At 43.3% G+C, this 13,607-nt stretch overlaps 2 protein-coding genes across 5 annotated transcripts in view; one reads left to right on the forward strand and one right to left on the reverse strand.

Moving 5' to 3' along the window:
* Positions 1-2,786, reverse strand: part of RRP8 (ribosomal RNA processing 8) — a 537,272-nt gene extending 534,486 nt beyond the window's left edge. Inside the window, exons 1-2 of one of the 4 annotated variants that reach the window (XM_044072929.1) lie at positions 2,697-2,786; positions 622-840 (exon numbers count right to left, since the gene is read on the reverse strand). In XM_044072929.1, the coding sequence (XP_043928864.1) occupies positions 622-723 (102 nt within the window). In that variant the 5' untranslated portion in view covers positions 724-840; positions 2,697-2,786. Of the gene's footprint in view, positions 1-621; positions 841-1,324; positions 1,670-2,528 lie in introns of those variants that run through there. The other 3 variants (XM_044072930.1, XM_044072928.1, XM_044072931.1) reach the window with 3 other exon arrangements.
* Positions 2,787-2,895: 109 nt separating this feature from the next.
* Positions 2,896-13,607, forward strand: part of LOC122803352 (F-box/WD repeat-containing protein 7-like) — a 1,891,371-nt gene continuing 1,880,659 nt past the window's right edge. Inside the window, exon 1 of the mRNA XM_044072926.1 lies at positions 2,896-3,389. Coding sequence (XP_043928861.1) covers positions 3,261-3,389 — 129 coding nt within the window. The 5' untranslated portion in view covers positions 2,896-3,260. The remainder of the gene's footprint in view (positions 3,390-13,607) is intronic.

Consider the following 13,607-nt stretch of genomic DNA (forward strand, 5'->3'; position numbering starts at 1 on the left):
ATTTTTGAAATGCCAGTTCACCACAGTATGCTGGCATCTGCTTTGCAGAAAGGGGGGGGGATCACTACACAATGGGAAGTTGGATTCTGCCTTTTCCCCAGAGTTGTGCAATCTTTGAGTTGGTATTATTTATAATATATACATTTAGCAGGGACTGTTGCCGCACATAACATGCTATTCAGTGTTTTTCCCCAATGGAGTGAGTTTCGACCATCTGTGATTGATGTAATGTACAACAGGTGTAATGGGGCAGCAAAACAGTGAAAGACAATACATACATGCATACACATCAATTCAAAACACTGTTCTTTCACCATGTTTGTGAACAAGGGGAAAAGAAATAGAAAATTAAATCACCTGAACCAGAATTTATTTAAGTATAAACTGAGAAGACGATTCCTTAAACCAACCAATAACAAAGAATGGACATATTGCATAGCTGCATTCTGCTCTCTCTCAAACGTTTTTGATAATATGCCAGAAATGCATCACTCAACAAGACTATCATTTTCACAAACCACAGGAGTAATGGTAATGACAGACTGCTACATTTCTACAAAGGTAGACTTCCTGCAGTCACTGATTAGAGAAACAGGGGCATAGACATTTTCTAGCACTCACCACCACACTGCTTGTGTTGCTGAAGTCTCCTTTAACTTGGGAGAAAGTTTTCACCAGTGACAAAGACTGAGGATCATCATTCCAGGCCTCCTCTTCAAACATCCTGGATTCTGGCTAACCATGCAGATTAAGGAAACAGACAAGGCTCATTGGTCACTGAATTCTGACCTGTTCCACAGTTCTCGTCCCCTTCCTTTTTCATGTACTTGTATGCCTAGCCTGGAAAAAATAACTATATTACATATTTCATACAGCTGACTGGTATTCAGAGAAGCTGAAAGCAAAATGCACTAGTGTACAGATACACTAAGACTACAAACATTTTGATCAATATTACAAACAGATTTTTTTAACGACAGCAGCAAGTTAATGTACACTACACATACACATTATGCCCACGACAATAACAACTCAGTATAAAGGTACAAAAACGCAACAAACTGCATTCAGATTATACTGTAATACGGCAAACAGCATATGAAGTACACGAACACAAATTAATTGCCAGGATTACTGTACAGAAGTAACCGATAATAGGTCAGGCATAACCTTGAACTGTAGCAACCAAAGTAAATGCAGATATGATGCATAACTGTGCAATAACTTTGCCAACAATGGTTTGCAAAGCAGGCAAAGGACATTAGTCATACTTCAACATAAGGTGCCAAAACTTGCAGAAAAGTTTACATTAAGAAATTTTCACCTTGCACATACACTACTAAGCTTGCTGAAGGTACATAGATTAGTGTTATCCACTAGTCATTAAAAGTGTCGCCTGTTTTGGCCTCAAGATTCTGCTCTGTGCATTTTAAATCTGATGATCTTGGGTACGTATGACCCAGTACAGTCAGATAACGACTAAGACTAAAAACGTATTGTACTTAAAACAAATTTATGCCAACTAATGTCCCCTTATTATGGCAACTTTGTAAGGTAGGACCTGCTCTCTTATTCTGTCAGATTTCTGCGTAAGCAGGGCAACTGCTTAAAAAGCCTGATACGGGACAGTTGCCTGTATTTTCCAGTGTCCCTGATTAGAGGTTGACGTCTATGTTGGGGTTTTTGGCTTACGGGAACTTGGTTACTTAAGTGACGTTTCCTAGGGGAAGCATTATACTGAACACTCCAGTTTTGTTGCCTCAGTTTCAAATCAACACGAGTGTTTTCACCACTTTTTTTCTTTACACACCACGACTCACAGAGGTCTGACACATACAGAGGTACAGTCTGCAAACGAATTACAGCTAGGCACTACAAGTGCCCAACACCAGACATGCCTAAGAAACATTATACTCTGGAAATACAGACACCCCGAATATAGTCAGGATAATCGCGTTTAAAAGAAAGCACTAAAAGATAAATAAATGTGTCAACTTTTACTAAAAAGATACAGCGTCTACACTTATGAAATATTTTGTATTAACAGCTTACTGGCGAACACCAAAGTTCCACGTCTGCCCCACAAGCAAAATGCCGTAGTATTATTCAGTCTATGATAACCCTGTAACTAAGATTCAGGATTGTGATATAGCACCCGTCAACAGATGCAAGGCACTGAAACTAATCCTCAGCTGGAGGCAACCTATCGCAAGTATAGTCCCCGGTACTCGTACCTAAGGGTGATATTCTGGAACGCCTAAGTTCCCGCAGCACGTCTTTGGGATGCAAGAGAAAACCTAGAGTACACAGCTGAAAACACCATAGCTAGAACGAGGATGCACATACACGGCTCATCACAAGTCAACCCCTATACAATTTGTTTAACCCTAACGAAGACTTAAATTGGTTAATGTGGATAACTGCACTACTCCGTTAAACAAATAAACCTAAACAATACATATAGGTTAAAGAAAGTTCACAGTGCTTATATAACTCTCGTGGAATACAGTTCAACACTTAGACGCAACTCATTTCATTTAGGCACGTTTATTCTAATATCCTTGTACGCAACACGAACTTATGTACGATTCACCCCTTTCACGTTTTTATAAACCACAGCAGTCTTCCAGACACATTTTCTCAATCATTCACGTAACAACCCCTTTCACTGATACCGTATACAACTGATTTTATACCAGAGAATATAATAATAGCAAGTCTTCCAGCCGGAAAGTTTGTAAACTAGGCAACCACGTGTAACTTTAATTTTGCCCACCCATCCTGTATTCCACCAAACAATTGTCTCCGTAAACTTTCTATGGTCAGAAAAATATGTACATCATGACAACCCGCCTACTCAATTAGACTAGTGGGGAATCCAAAGTGACTGATGGCCGAGGAGCTAATCGTATCACCGAATTTTGTCCTCTGAAGGCGTGTTTTGAGGTTGGAGCGGAAATGGGTTTGTTTACAGTTGGTGGGTCGTTTTGACAGGGCCTCGGAGTTAAAGGGAATAGTTCAATGTTATAGAAAAGCATATTGTTACCGGAACACGCGGAACTGTACTTTCTGCTACAACTGAACTGCTAACAGCAATACTGTGGTTGCATAAGCCGGGCTTCGGGAGGCTGTAAGCCCACCCTGAAGGCCTGGGGTTTTCCTGTTGAACGGCTTTACCGGTTGAGGGTCGTGCACCTAAGGATTTTGAGACTGATTCCAAGGTCGTGGAGTGGGGATTGTGATCACTCCAGTCTAGCAGCATGACAGAACCCGTGGATCAGCAGCCAGCATCTGTAGTGGATATTAACCGAGCAGGGCTGAAAGAACTGGAGAGCGCATTGTCCGGAATTGGCAGAAGGCGGGCCCGAGCCATAGTCCGAAAAAGAGGGGTAAGTGTGTTGTGGCACAGAGATACTAAAAGGACAGATTAGAGGTGAAGGAAGACAGTTTTGTCATCACCGCGAAAACAACTATGAATTTATGGTGAAACGGTGTAGATGGGTGATTTTAGCTTATTTTAAGATTGATAGAGACAAAGTTTGTTTGTTTTGAACTGATTAAGGAAAACAGTAATTTTGACAAGAAAAACTGTTTTCTTGTCGACACAGAAAAAAGTGTGGCAGCGAGATTATCCCGGGCTGAGGCTAAAATTAGTTCTTGGTGATCAGTGCTCTACTCCGATTAACAAAATAAAATGGGATCACACAACAGTGACATAGTGCTGGATCAATGAAGCAAGGAATGAGGTGATAGGTGTGCATGTGATTACGAAAGGGGCTAGTCTGATAATAAGCATTCATGAGTGGTCTGAGGTCGCGTGCATAAAACTGATCATTTTGTGTTGCAGAACTTTGCTGATAACATAATTATCAGAAAAATACCATTTAGCGGCCATAATCTTTCGGTTTGTGTTATGAAGTCTCAGTTTTGCATAATATTCCCACGCACTGCTTTACTGTGATTGCAACGGTTCTATTGTATATGTGCTGTACACTAGCTGTGCAATACTAGTACTAGCATGCACTTCTCAATAACTTGCAGAGTGTATGATCTCTCGTACTGTCGCCACCCAAGAAAATTATTTTCCTGTGCCCCTGTCAAGCAGAACCACAGAAGTGATCCCCGGGGTGAATTTCCTATTACCCATCCAATCATCAAGATTTTTCTTGAAGAGTGCTAATGAGGAGCTCTGTTTGACATAGATAGGTAGTCTGTTCCAGAGTATGGGAAGTCTCTGGGACAGGAATCTATCCCTCCAGCATGTTCTGTTTACTGTGGTGACAAGGTTTAGGTCCCTAGAGCGTGTAGCTCGGAGAGATTGGGTTTTCTTTAAGTGGAGCATGTCCAACAGCTCTGGGTTTGACATAGCTTTGTATGTTAGGCAGAGATCGCCTCTGAGTAGGCGATATGCGACGGAGTAAAGCTGGAGTTTTTTGAGTCTGTCTGCGTAAGGCATCTGTTTGAGGCCAGTAATCCTCTTTGTGAGGTATTTTTGTGGCCTTTCCAGTACATACCAAAAGGGGCATTGTACTCTTTAATGGGTCTAATGAGAAGAGGGGAACAATGACCTCTTTTTTTTCTGGATGAGAAACCTTTTGTGATGAGGTGTGCCATGTAGAAGGATTTCCTGACCACTGTGGCGATGTGATTATCAAAGGAAAGACTACTGTCCACCTGTGTCCCAAGGTTTCTTATCACACTTTCGTTGTTACGTAGACTACCACCTATGTGGTAATTTCATGGGTACAGAGTTTTTACCAAAGGGGATGACAATGCACTTTTTGGCATTGAGCTTGAGACCATGGCTTTGACACCAGGCATCTGCCCCAAGGCCCTTTTGTAGGATGTCCACATTGTTAGGAGTTTCGATTATGGCTCCAAGTTTGCAGTCATCTGCTAATTTTAGTTAGCCAAAGACCTTCTGTGTTAGCCTGTACTTCAGAGAAGTAGATACCAAACAGGAGAGGGCCCAGGACTGAACCCTGTGGTACTCCAATTGTTGCTGGTCTGAAGTCTTATTTGGAGTCTGCTACTTTCACAGTGTGGGTTCTGTCAGTAAGCCAGTTGGCAACCCATCTTGTGACATAGGGATTTATACCTAGTTTAGTGAGTTTTTATCTATAATTCCAGAGTGGGGGATGGTGTTGAACACCTTGGCGAGATCTAGATAAGCTCTGTGAACCACCTTACCCTCATCTGTGGCTTTGGTGATTACTTCAAAGAAGTCTATCAGGTTTAGGAGACATTATCTGCCTTTTACAAACCCGAACTGTGTGGGGTCCAGAGTTTGGAGATCTCCATTGTCTTTGTTTATGAGTTTCATGATGATACGTTCCATGACCCTGCAGACCAGGCTCGTCAGGCTAATGGGGGCGGTAGTTACCAGGGTCTGTTGTGGCCCCCTCTTTGTGGAGTGGGATAACCGTCACGGTGCGCCAATCAATGTGCACCAAGCCTGAGGTGAGGCTATGATTGAACATGGTACTTAGGTGGTGTGCCAGTTCATTCTGTAGTTCGTGTAGAAGGCAGCCTGGGATGTTGTCAGGTCCCATGAATGCTGCGTTCTTGGCTTTGGAGAGTGAGGTTTTTACCTGTGCAGCAGTGATTATAGGAGCTTTGCATTCTTCTGGTATAAAGATGGGCCCTTTAGGAGGTGAGAGGGGGGTAAAGTTAGCACTGAAGTTATCTGCCAGGATGTTGGCAATATCAGTTGGTTCTGTATATTTAGTGTCATTGTGCTGTAACTCAGAGCAGATCTGAGTGTTGCCATTGAGATTCTTGACATAGCTATAGAATGCTTTGTGGTTGTCTTTAGAATCGGTGGTGATTTTGTTTTCATAACTAGCTTTGGAGGATTTTATGAGGGATCTCAGCTTTATGAGGGATCTCAGCTTCTTACTGAGGCTGACCAGGGAGTTCCTCCAATCGTGGGATTTTACTCTTTTTTGCAACAGTTTCTTTCTTCTGTTGTAGAGTTTGTTTATGGCAGAAGACCACCAGATTGGCTTCTTTTTCTGGGAGGATAGCATCTTGGTTCTGTTAGGGATAGCATGATCCATGCACTCGTGTAAGTGCTTATAAAGTGCATTTTTGTAAGATTCAGCAGTCGTACCTCTATTGTCCATCTGCATGGGTGTCGTGAAGTTTGCCACTTCTGTCTTAAGAAGCGTGAAGTTGGCTCTGGAGAAATTTTTTACGGTTGTTTTCCTAATGGGGTTGGGAGCAGGATATGGATGTCTAGGGTGATTAGCTTGTGGTCGGAGCTGACCTGTGGTGTGGAACACTGGCCGCCCATGTTGGTGATGACCAGGTCTAGGATATTGCTGCCCCTGGTGGGGGTGTGGATAAGTTGATCCAAGGCGTTGGAATTGATGATTTCCAGAAAACGTTGAGCAAAAGAGTTGGTACATGAGTAGTTTTCCCAGTTAATAGTAGAGTAGTTGAAATCACCCATTATTAGAGTGTTGGGTTGTACCTTAATATTAATCAGGAAAAGAGGAGTGGGAATCCTGGGGCATGGTGCAGGGTCTGTAGCAAGCTACAATCTGGATTGCGGTTTTGCCCAGAGTTAGTTGAACTTGGACAATCTTGGATGCATTATGCTGAGGAACTAGCTTGGAGGTGGATATCCTTAATGAATATGGACACGCCTCCACCTTTAGTGTTTCGGTCCGGGTTTGGTGGACACGCCTCCACCTTTAGTGTTTCGGTCCAGGTTTGGTGGCCGAAAGGTGTGGTATGAATTATAGCCTGATAATGCAGGGTTGCTCTCTGGAGCTTTGAACCAGGTCTCTGTCACTGCACAGATGGCAGTGTTCTCCATTTTAAGGAGTGCCTCGAGTGAGTGCATTTTGAGGTTTAGACTTCTAGCATTGAGTAGCATTACCCTCAGATTTTGCTTGCTTGTACCTGTTATGGTGGTGAATTTGTCATTTGAACCTTGCCTAAAAAAGGCACTATCGGTGTGGCAAGAGCCTTTGCCAGTATCCGGAATCCCAAGGGCGACAGGTGCAGGTCACCTTTGGCAAAGCAGCGTGGTCTGTCGATCATGTCATCCCAGGCAGACAGATACTGAATTCCCTTAGAATGACACCAGAAGCTTAGCCAATTGTTAAAGTCAATCATTTTGTCCTTGTACTGTGGTATTCTGAGTGATGGCAGCATGCTACTCAGGGCTAGGATCATACCTGCCTGGGCTACAGGAGCGGAGAGCCCCTCCATGTCTCTTTTCATGTAGTCCAGGGAGTTACGTCTCTGGTCATTCACACCAACATGGACAATGACAGAGTCATATTTGTACTTGTTCTTGTTCTGGGGTGATCTGAGTGTGTGCGTTATGTGGCGGATCCTGGCACCTGGCAGGCAGCTGACAGTAACTTTTTCCTTGTTTAGCCTGGTGAGTGGAATTCAGCCATGGAATAATTTTGAAATACAAAATAACATAATTTAGAAGTACATTTTCACGTAGACTTAATATCAGGAGAAGTTAAAAGTTGTAATGGTGTAAAAAGAAGATCCTTACACCATTACAACTTTTTACTTCTCCTGATATTAAGTCTACATGAAAATGTACTTCTAAATTATGTTATTTTGTATTTCAAAATGATTCCATGGCTGAATGTACCATGTTTACACTTCTGCATTTCCTGCATAGCCAGTGATAAGTGGGGGTAGTATCACTTCATTGATATTAGTTTCTTCCTTATATAAGTGGTACATTTTGGATTATTTTCTGCTTAAACTCAGAGCTTTGGCCAGCTAAGACCTACTTGCAATCAACTGGAGATATAAGTGAATTTAAGTAAATCTTTATCTGTACTTTTTTCAAATAATACAGCATTTAAATTGATTTATTTGTGGTGCATTGAATACTATCTAGCTGGAAGTTGTGGTTCTGTTTTTTCAGTTACTTCCCCACCCAACTTCCCTGCTTTTGTTTTGGTGTTAATCTTGTTGGCTTTGAAACTGCCCGCCCCTCTTGTAAATTTGCATTTGGATACTCCTCCTGGGCCCATTTCATTTGCTCACTAAAAAAAAAAATTGCACTTTAGTCATCTGCTTTTAATGTAATTGTATTCCTTCCTACTTTATTACTTTATTTTGCTTTTGTGTCATCTTAAAAGTACTCCGTTGTATTTATTACTGCTTGGTGTAACTGTCATTCTAAGCCTTTTGGTTTAAGCACTTGGGCTTCAGGCCAGTTTTACATTAAGAAGGTTTGTGGTCTGCACTGTTGTGGCAGGACAGGTAGCTTACGTCCTTCTAAGTTGGGAACTGCTGATTGAAGGCTCAGTGTCTATTAGTTCTGGTTTAAGTACTTGGGCTTCAGGCCAGTCATTTTACATTAAGGTTTGTGGTCTGCACTCTTGTGGGAGGAGAGGCTGGACTCTGCCCTTCTGAGCTGGGAATTTCTGAGGCTTATAGTGCCTGCATATTTGAACTGTTTCTTACAGAAATTGGTGTGCCTTGTTTGCTGTTGCATAAACTAGATTCAGGCCTGCTGAATCCAGCTTTGTTTTTATAAGTTGAGCACTAATCCAGGCCTTCTTTTTTGGAGAAGGTTCCCCTGCACTCCAGTGGCAGGAGTGTGCAGTTAGAACTTGTCTGATTTGAAGACTACAGGAACAGGGCTTAGTTTTGAAATTCTTTTACTGGTTAATTGGGTAATTTGTTTAAAAGCCTTTTCTGATTGCTTGTAGTCATCTAAAGCTGTTTTAAGTGTATTTTTTACTGTTTGTAGTCGTTTAAAGCTGTTTTTAAGTGCATTTTTTTTTACTGTTTTTGCCTTATCTTTTCAAAAAACAATTTTTCCTTGTTTCCCACCTTTCTAAGCTAGTATAGTCCAGTTTTAGTGCTGAATTCAGGGCTGTGTTACAAGTTTCTGAGTTGCCCATACCTTGCTTGGATAGAAGGAGGTTTCTCTGTTCACGCGTGAGAGAGGGAGCTTTGAGCAGCTATCTGTCCCTGGAGGAGTGGTTCCAGCCCAGAGGTTAGTAGTTTTATAGGCCATTTTGGGCTATCTCTTTCATTTCCCTGCTGTAAAAACTGCGTTTGCACGGTTTTGCACGTCGGGGCAGCACCGCTTAGCTGGGGCTAAATTATTCCCAGCTCCACCAAGTCTCCACTTCAGTTTTTCCCTTGAAAGTAGTCTAAATCTCAACCTAAGCACTTAAAAAGCATCCTAGAGTCCAGCACTTGTTCAGACCTAATAGCAAGCACTAATATACCCCAATGCTTGATTGCCCAGCAGGGCAAGGCTCATTATTCACCCCTCACCAACCAAGCGACTAAGCCACTCACCTACTATTCAGGCATGACCAAATGGCAATTTCAGGTATACTCTCCAGTCCAGCTGGTGAACCTGGGTATCCTGAGACAATATTATAACTGCCTCGTACACAGACAACCCTTTCCTCCTACCACAAAACATTAACATATGCGAGAAATGCAATTATATAGCTAAACTGGAGGCTAAGCTCTCTCCACCCAAGACTGGAACAGGCAGTCATGAGGAGAAGGTTAACACTTGCACCACACTTCCAGCCTCACATAGACATACTAAACCAGCACTGGCAAAAAATACACATAAATACACAAAATCATACTCGGAGGCTCTAAATAAAAACCTGCAAAAGCATCAGAGACCTCCAAAGCAGACACCCAAAAAACCTGCACCTCCCATCTCAAACCAGACAGCAAATAAAACACAAAATCAGTGTGCCATACAATCATAGCCCTTAAAGCGAAATAGCATACCTAACACACTAGAAATAGGTGACTCTGTAGTCAGGCACACTGACGTCCCACTCACTAGGCTGGACAAGGAGAAGGTTACTGTTAGCTGGCTGTCGGGAGCCAGAATCCACCACATAACACAAGCACTCAGGTCACTCCAGAACAAGTACAAATATGACTCTGTCATTGTTCATGTTGGTGTGAATGACCTGAGACGTACCTCCCTGGACTACATGAAAAGAGACATGGAAGAGCTCTCTGATCATGTAGCCCAGGCGGGTATGATCCTGACGCTGAGTAGCATCCTGCCCTCACCAAGAATGAAACAGCAGTATAAAGAAAAAAATGATCAATTTCAACAATTGGCTAAGCTTCTGGTGTGATTCAAAGAGGATCCAGTGTCTGTCAGCCTGGGACGACATGCTCAACAAGCCTCGTTGCTTCGCAAGAGATGGCTTACACCTGTCACCCCTAGGTTTTCGAATACTGGCCAAGGCTCTTGCTGCCCCCATAGTGCCTTTTTTAGGCAAGGCTCAAAAGTCAAACCCACCTCCGTAAACAGCACAAATAAAAAAATGAGGGTTATGCTACTCAACGCCAGGAATTTAAATCTCAAAATGCACGTGCTCGAAGCATTTCTCAGTATGGAGAATGTCGACATCTGTGGAGTAACTGAAACCTGGTTCAAGGCTCCACAGAGCACCCCAGCACTACCGGGCTACAACTCGTACCACATATTTCGGCCACAGAACATGGACCGAAACACAAAAGGAGGGGGTGTATCCATATTCATCAAGGATACCTCCACCTCCAGGTTAGTGGTGCAGCATGATACCTCTGAGATCATCCATGTGCAACTAACACTGGGCAAATCTGCAATGCAAAATGCGGTCTGTTACAGATTACCCTCCATGACCCAGCACCACCACTCTGCCTTTCTGGAGACACTGGAAAACATGAAGGTCCTACCAAACACCCTGATATTGGGCGATTTCAATTACCTTACCGTTAACTGGGAAAACTACTCGAGTACAAACTCCCAGGTCCAGTGCTTCCTGGAATTTATCAACTCAAATGCCCTGGATCAGCTGGTAAACTCCCCTACCAGAGGGGAAAACATGTTGGACCTGGTCATCACCAACATGGGCGACAGGTGTTCCGCACCGGAGGTCAACCTGTCACTGGTTAGATCAGACCATAAACTTATCACTCTGGATGTCCACACCACACCACCACCCCAACCAAGGAAACCACAGTGAAAAACTTTTCTATAGCAAACTTCACCTTACAGAGGTGGAACGTTACACAGCCCCCACGCTAAAAGATAACAGTGTCCAAGATGCAGTAACCTTTACAAATGCACTCTATGAGCACCTACAAGGATGCATGGATCGTGCTATCCCTAGCAAAACCAAGACTCGCTCCCCTAAGAGAAAAAAAACAGTCTGGTGGACCCCTGCAATAAACAGGCTATACAATAGAAGGAGGAAACTAGTTCAGAAAAAAAGCAAATCACAAGAAGGAAAGACATCCATGATCAGTATCAGTAAGAAACGAAGATCCCTCATAAAATCATACAAGGTTAACTTTGAAAGAAAATAGCCAAGGATTCCCACAAAGCCTTCCTTAGCTATGTCAAAAATCTAAGTGGCAACTCGCAGATATGCTCTGAGCTAGTGAAAAATAGCACAAAATATACTGAAACTACTAATATTGCCATCATCCTGGCAGATAGATTCAGTGCAAACTTCACCCCCCTCTCACCCCCAAAAGGGCCCACAACAATACCGGAAAAGTGTAGTGTCCCGGAAATCACAGATGCAGAGTTGAAAACACCCCTTTCAAAAGCACAGCGTTAATGGGGCCAGATGGTGTCCCAGGCTGCTTCGTGCATGAACTACAGAATGAACTAACCCCCCCCCCCCCCCCCCAGCTAAACACACTGTTCAACCTCAGCCTCTCCACAGGCTACGTGCCCATAGAATGGCAAACAGCAACGGTTATTCCGCTCCACAAAGGAGGGACCACAACTGACCCTGGTAACTTTTGCCCCATAAGCCTGACTAGCCTGGTCTGCAAGGCTGTGGAGCGCATCATCATGGAACTACTTAACAAAGACATTGGGAACCTCCAAACACTTGACCCGACCCAGTTCGGCTTTGTTAAGGGCAGATCATGCCTACTAAACCTGGTTGACTTCTTCGGGACAGTCACCAAGGCCATAGATGAGGGGAAGGTGGTTCACACAGCCTACCTTGACCTTGGCAAGGCTTTTGACACCATTCCTCACTCGGAAATTATAGAAAAACTCACCAGTCTGAACATTAACCCCTACATCACGAAATGGGTTGCCAGCTGGCTTACAGACAGAACCCACACGGTAAGAATAACGAGCTCCAGGTCCGACTCTAAACCAGTCACAAGTGGTGTCCCACAAGGCTTGGTCCTGGGACCCTTACCGTTCAGCATATACTTCTCAGAAGTACAGGCAAACACAGGAGGTCTATAGCTAACCAAGTTTGCCGATGACTTGCAAACTGGGAGCCATAACTGACTTCTCCAGCTGTCATGGGCATTCTCCAAAAGGGCCTTACTGAGACAGACACCTGGTGTCAAAGTCATGGTCTCAAGCTAAATGCCAAATAATGCATAGTCATCCCATTTGGGAAAAACAAAACACCCATGAATTACCACATAGGTGGCAGCCCCCTTAATACAGAAGAGGTAATAAGAGATCTGGGGAACAAGGTAGATGGTAATCTCTCCTTTGACAGTCATATTGCCAAAGTAGTTAGGAAATCCTATGTAGCCCATCTAATTACTAAAGGGTTCACATCTAGAAATAAAGAGGTTATAGTACCCCTCTACTAGTCACTCATCAGACCCATCATAGAGTACAATGCCGCATTTGGGATGTACCTTACAAGACACTTCCAACAGCTGGAAAGACCACAAAAGTACCTCACCAAGAGGATTACTGGCCTCAAACATATGTCCTATGCAGCCCGACTGGAAAAACTCCGGCTGTACTCCGTGGCATATCGCTTACTCAGAGGTGATCTATGCCTGACTTACAAAGCCATGTCCAACTCAAAATTGATGGACATGCTCCACCTAAAGAAATCCAAGTCACTGCGAGTCACTCGCTCTAGTGAGCTAAACCTCACCACAACAATAAATAGAACATGCTGGAGGTATAGATTCCTGTCACAGAGACTCCCCATGCTTTGGAACAAAATTCCTAACTACATTAGGTAGAGCCCCTCACTTACACTTTTCAAGAGAAACCTTGACGAGTGGATGGGTAACAGAAAATACACCCCTGGGATCACTTCATTAGCTGTTCTTTACAGAGACTCAGTTAATTAATCAATGGGGCGGCGAAAGCTGACACACTCTGGCTAGTCTTATAAATGTCCTCTAGCAGATAGCCTAGTACCTACCTACCTCTGAACCTAAGTGCTGTTTCAGTGGGGGAGGGGCAAGTGAATTAGTTGACTTCAGCACTGGTATATACACCCTCTGCCGTGAACTTTTTGAGTTGTGTTCGGAATTTGCAGCAAAGAGTTAATGCTTCTGAGGTGTTTAGGATCTGAGATGGAAAACTGTAGTCATTACAGTGCAGTTTGTTGTGTGTTGTTCTTAGTGTTGGGGTACTATTTGAATGGGCCTGAAGTTTGTGTTCTGTAGTCTCTGAGAAGGAGCTGCTTTGCAAAAAGGAAAGTATCAGGTATTGGCTTAAAATAAGATAGGACTCTAGAAAGAGAACTGTCATTCTCGTATGGGGAGCCAGTGGGCTTTGAGTATAACTGAGCAGCGATGTCCTCTCCGTAGATCTCTGGAGATCCTTTTTTTTAATTAGTACTAAGCAT

The sequence above is a fragment of the Protopterus annectens genome, chromosome 5.part1 (assembly GCF_019279795.1).
Source record: "Protopterus annectens isolate FY-2018-M chromosome 5.part1, PAN1.0, whole genome shotgun sequence".
Lineage (NCBI taxonomy): Eukaryota > Metazoa > Chordata > Ceratodontiformes > Protopteridae > Protopterus > Protopterus annectens.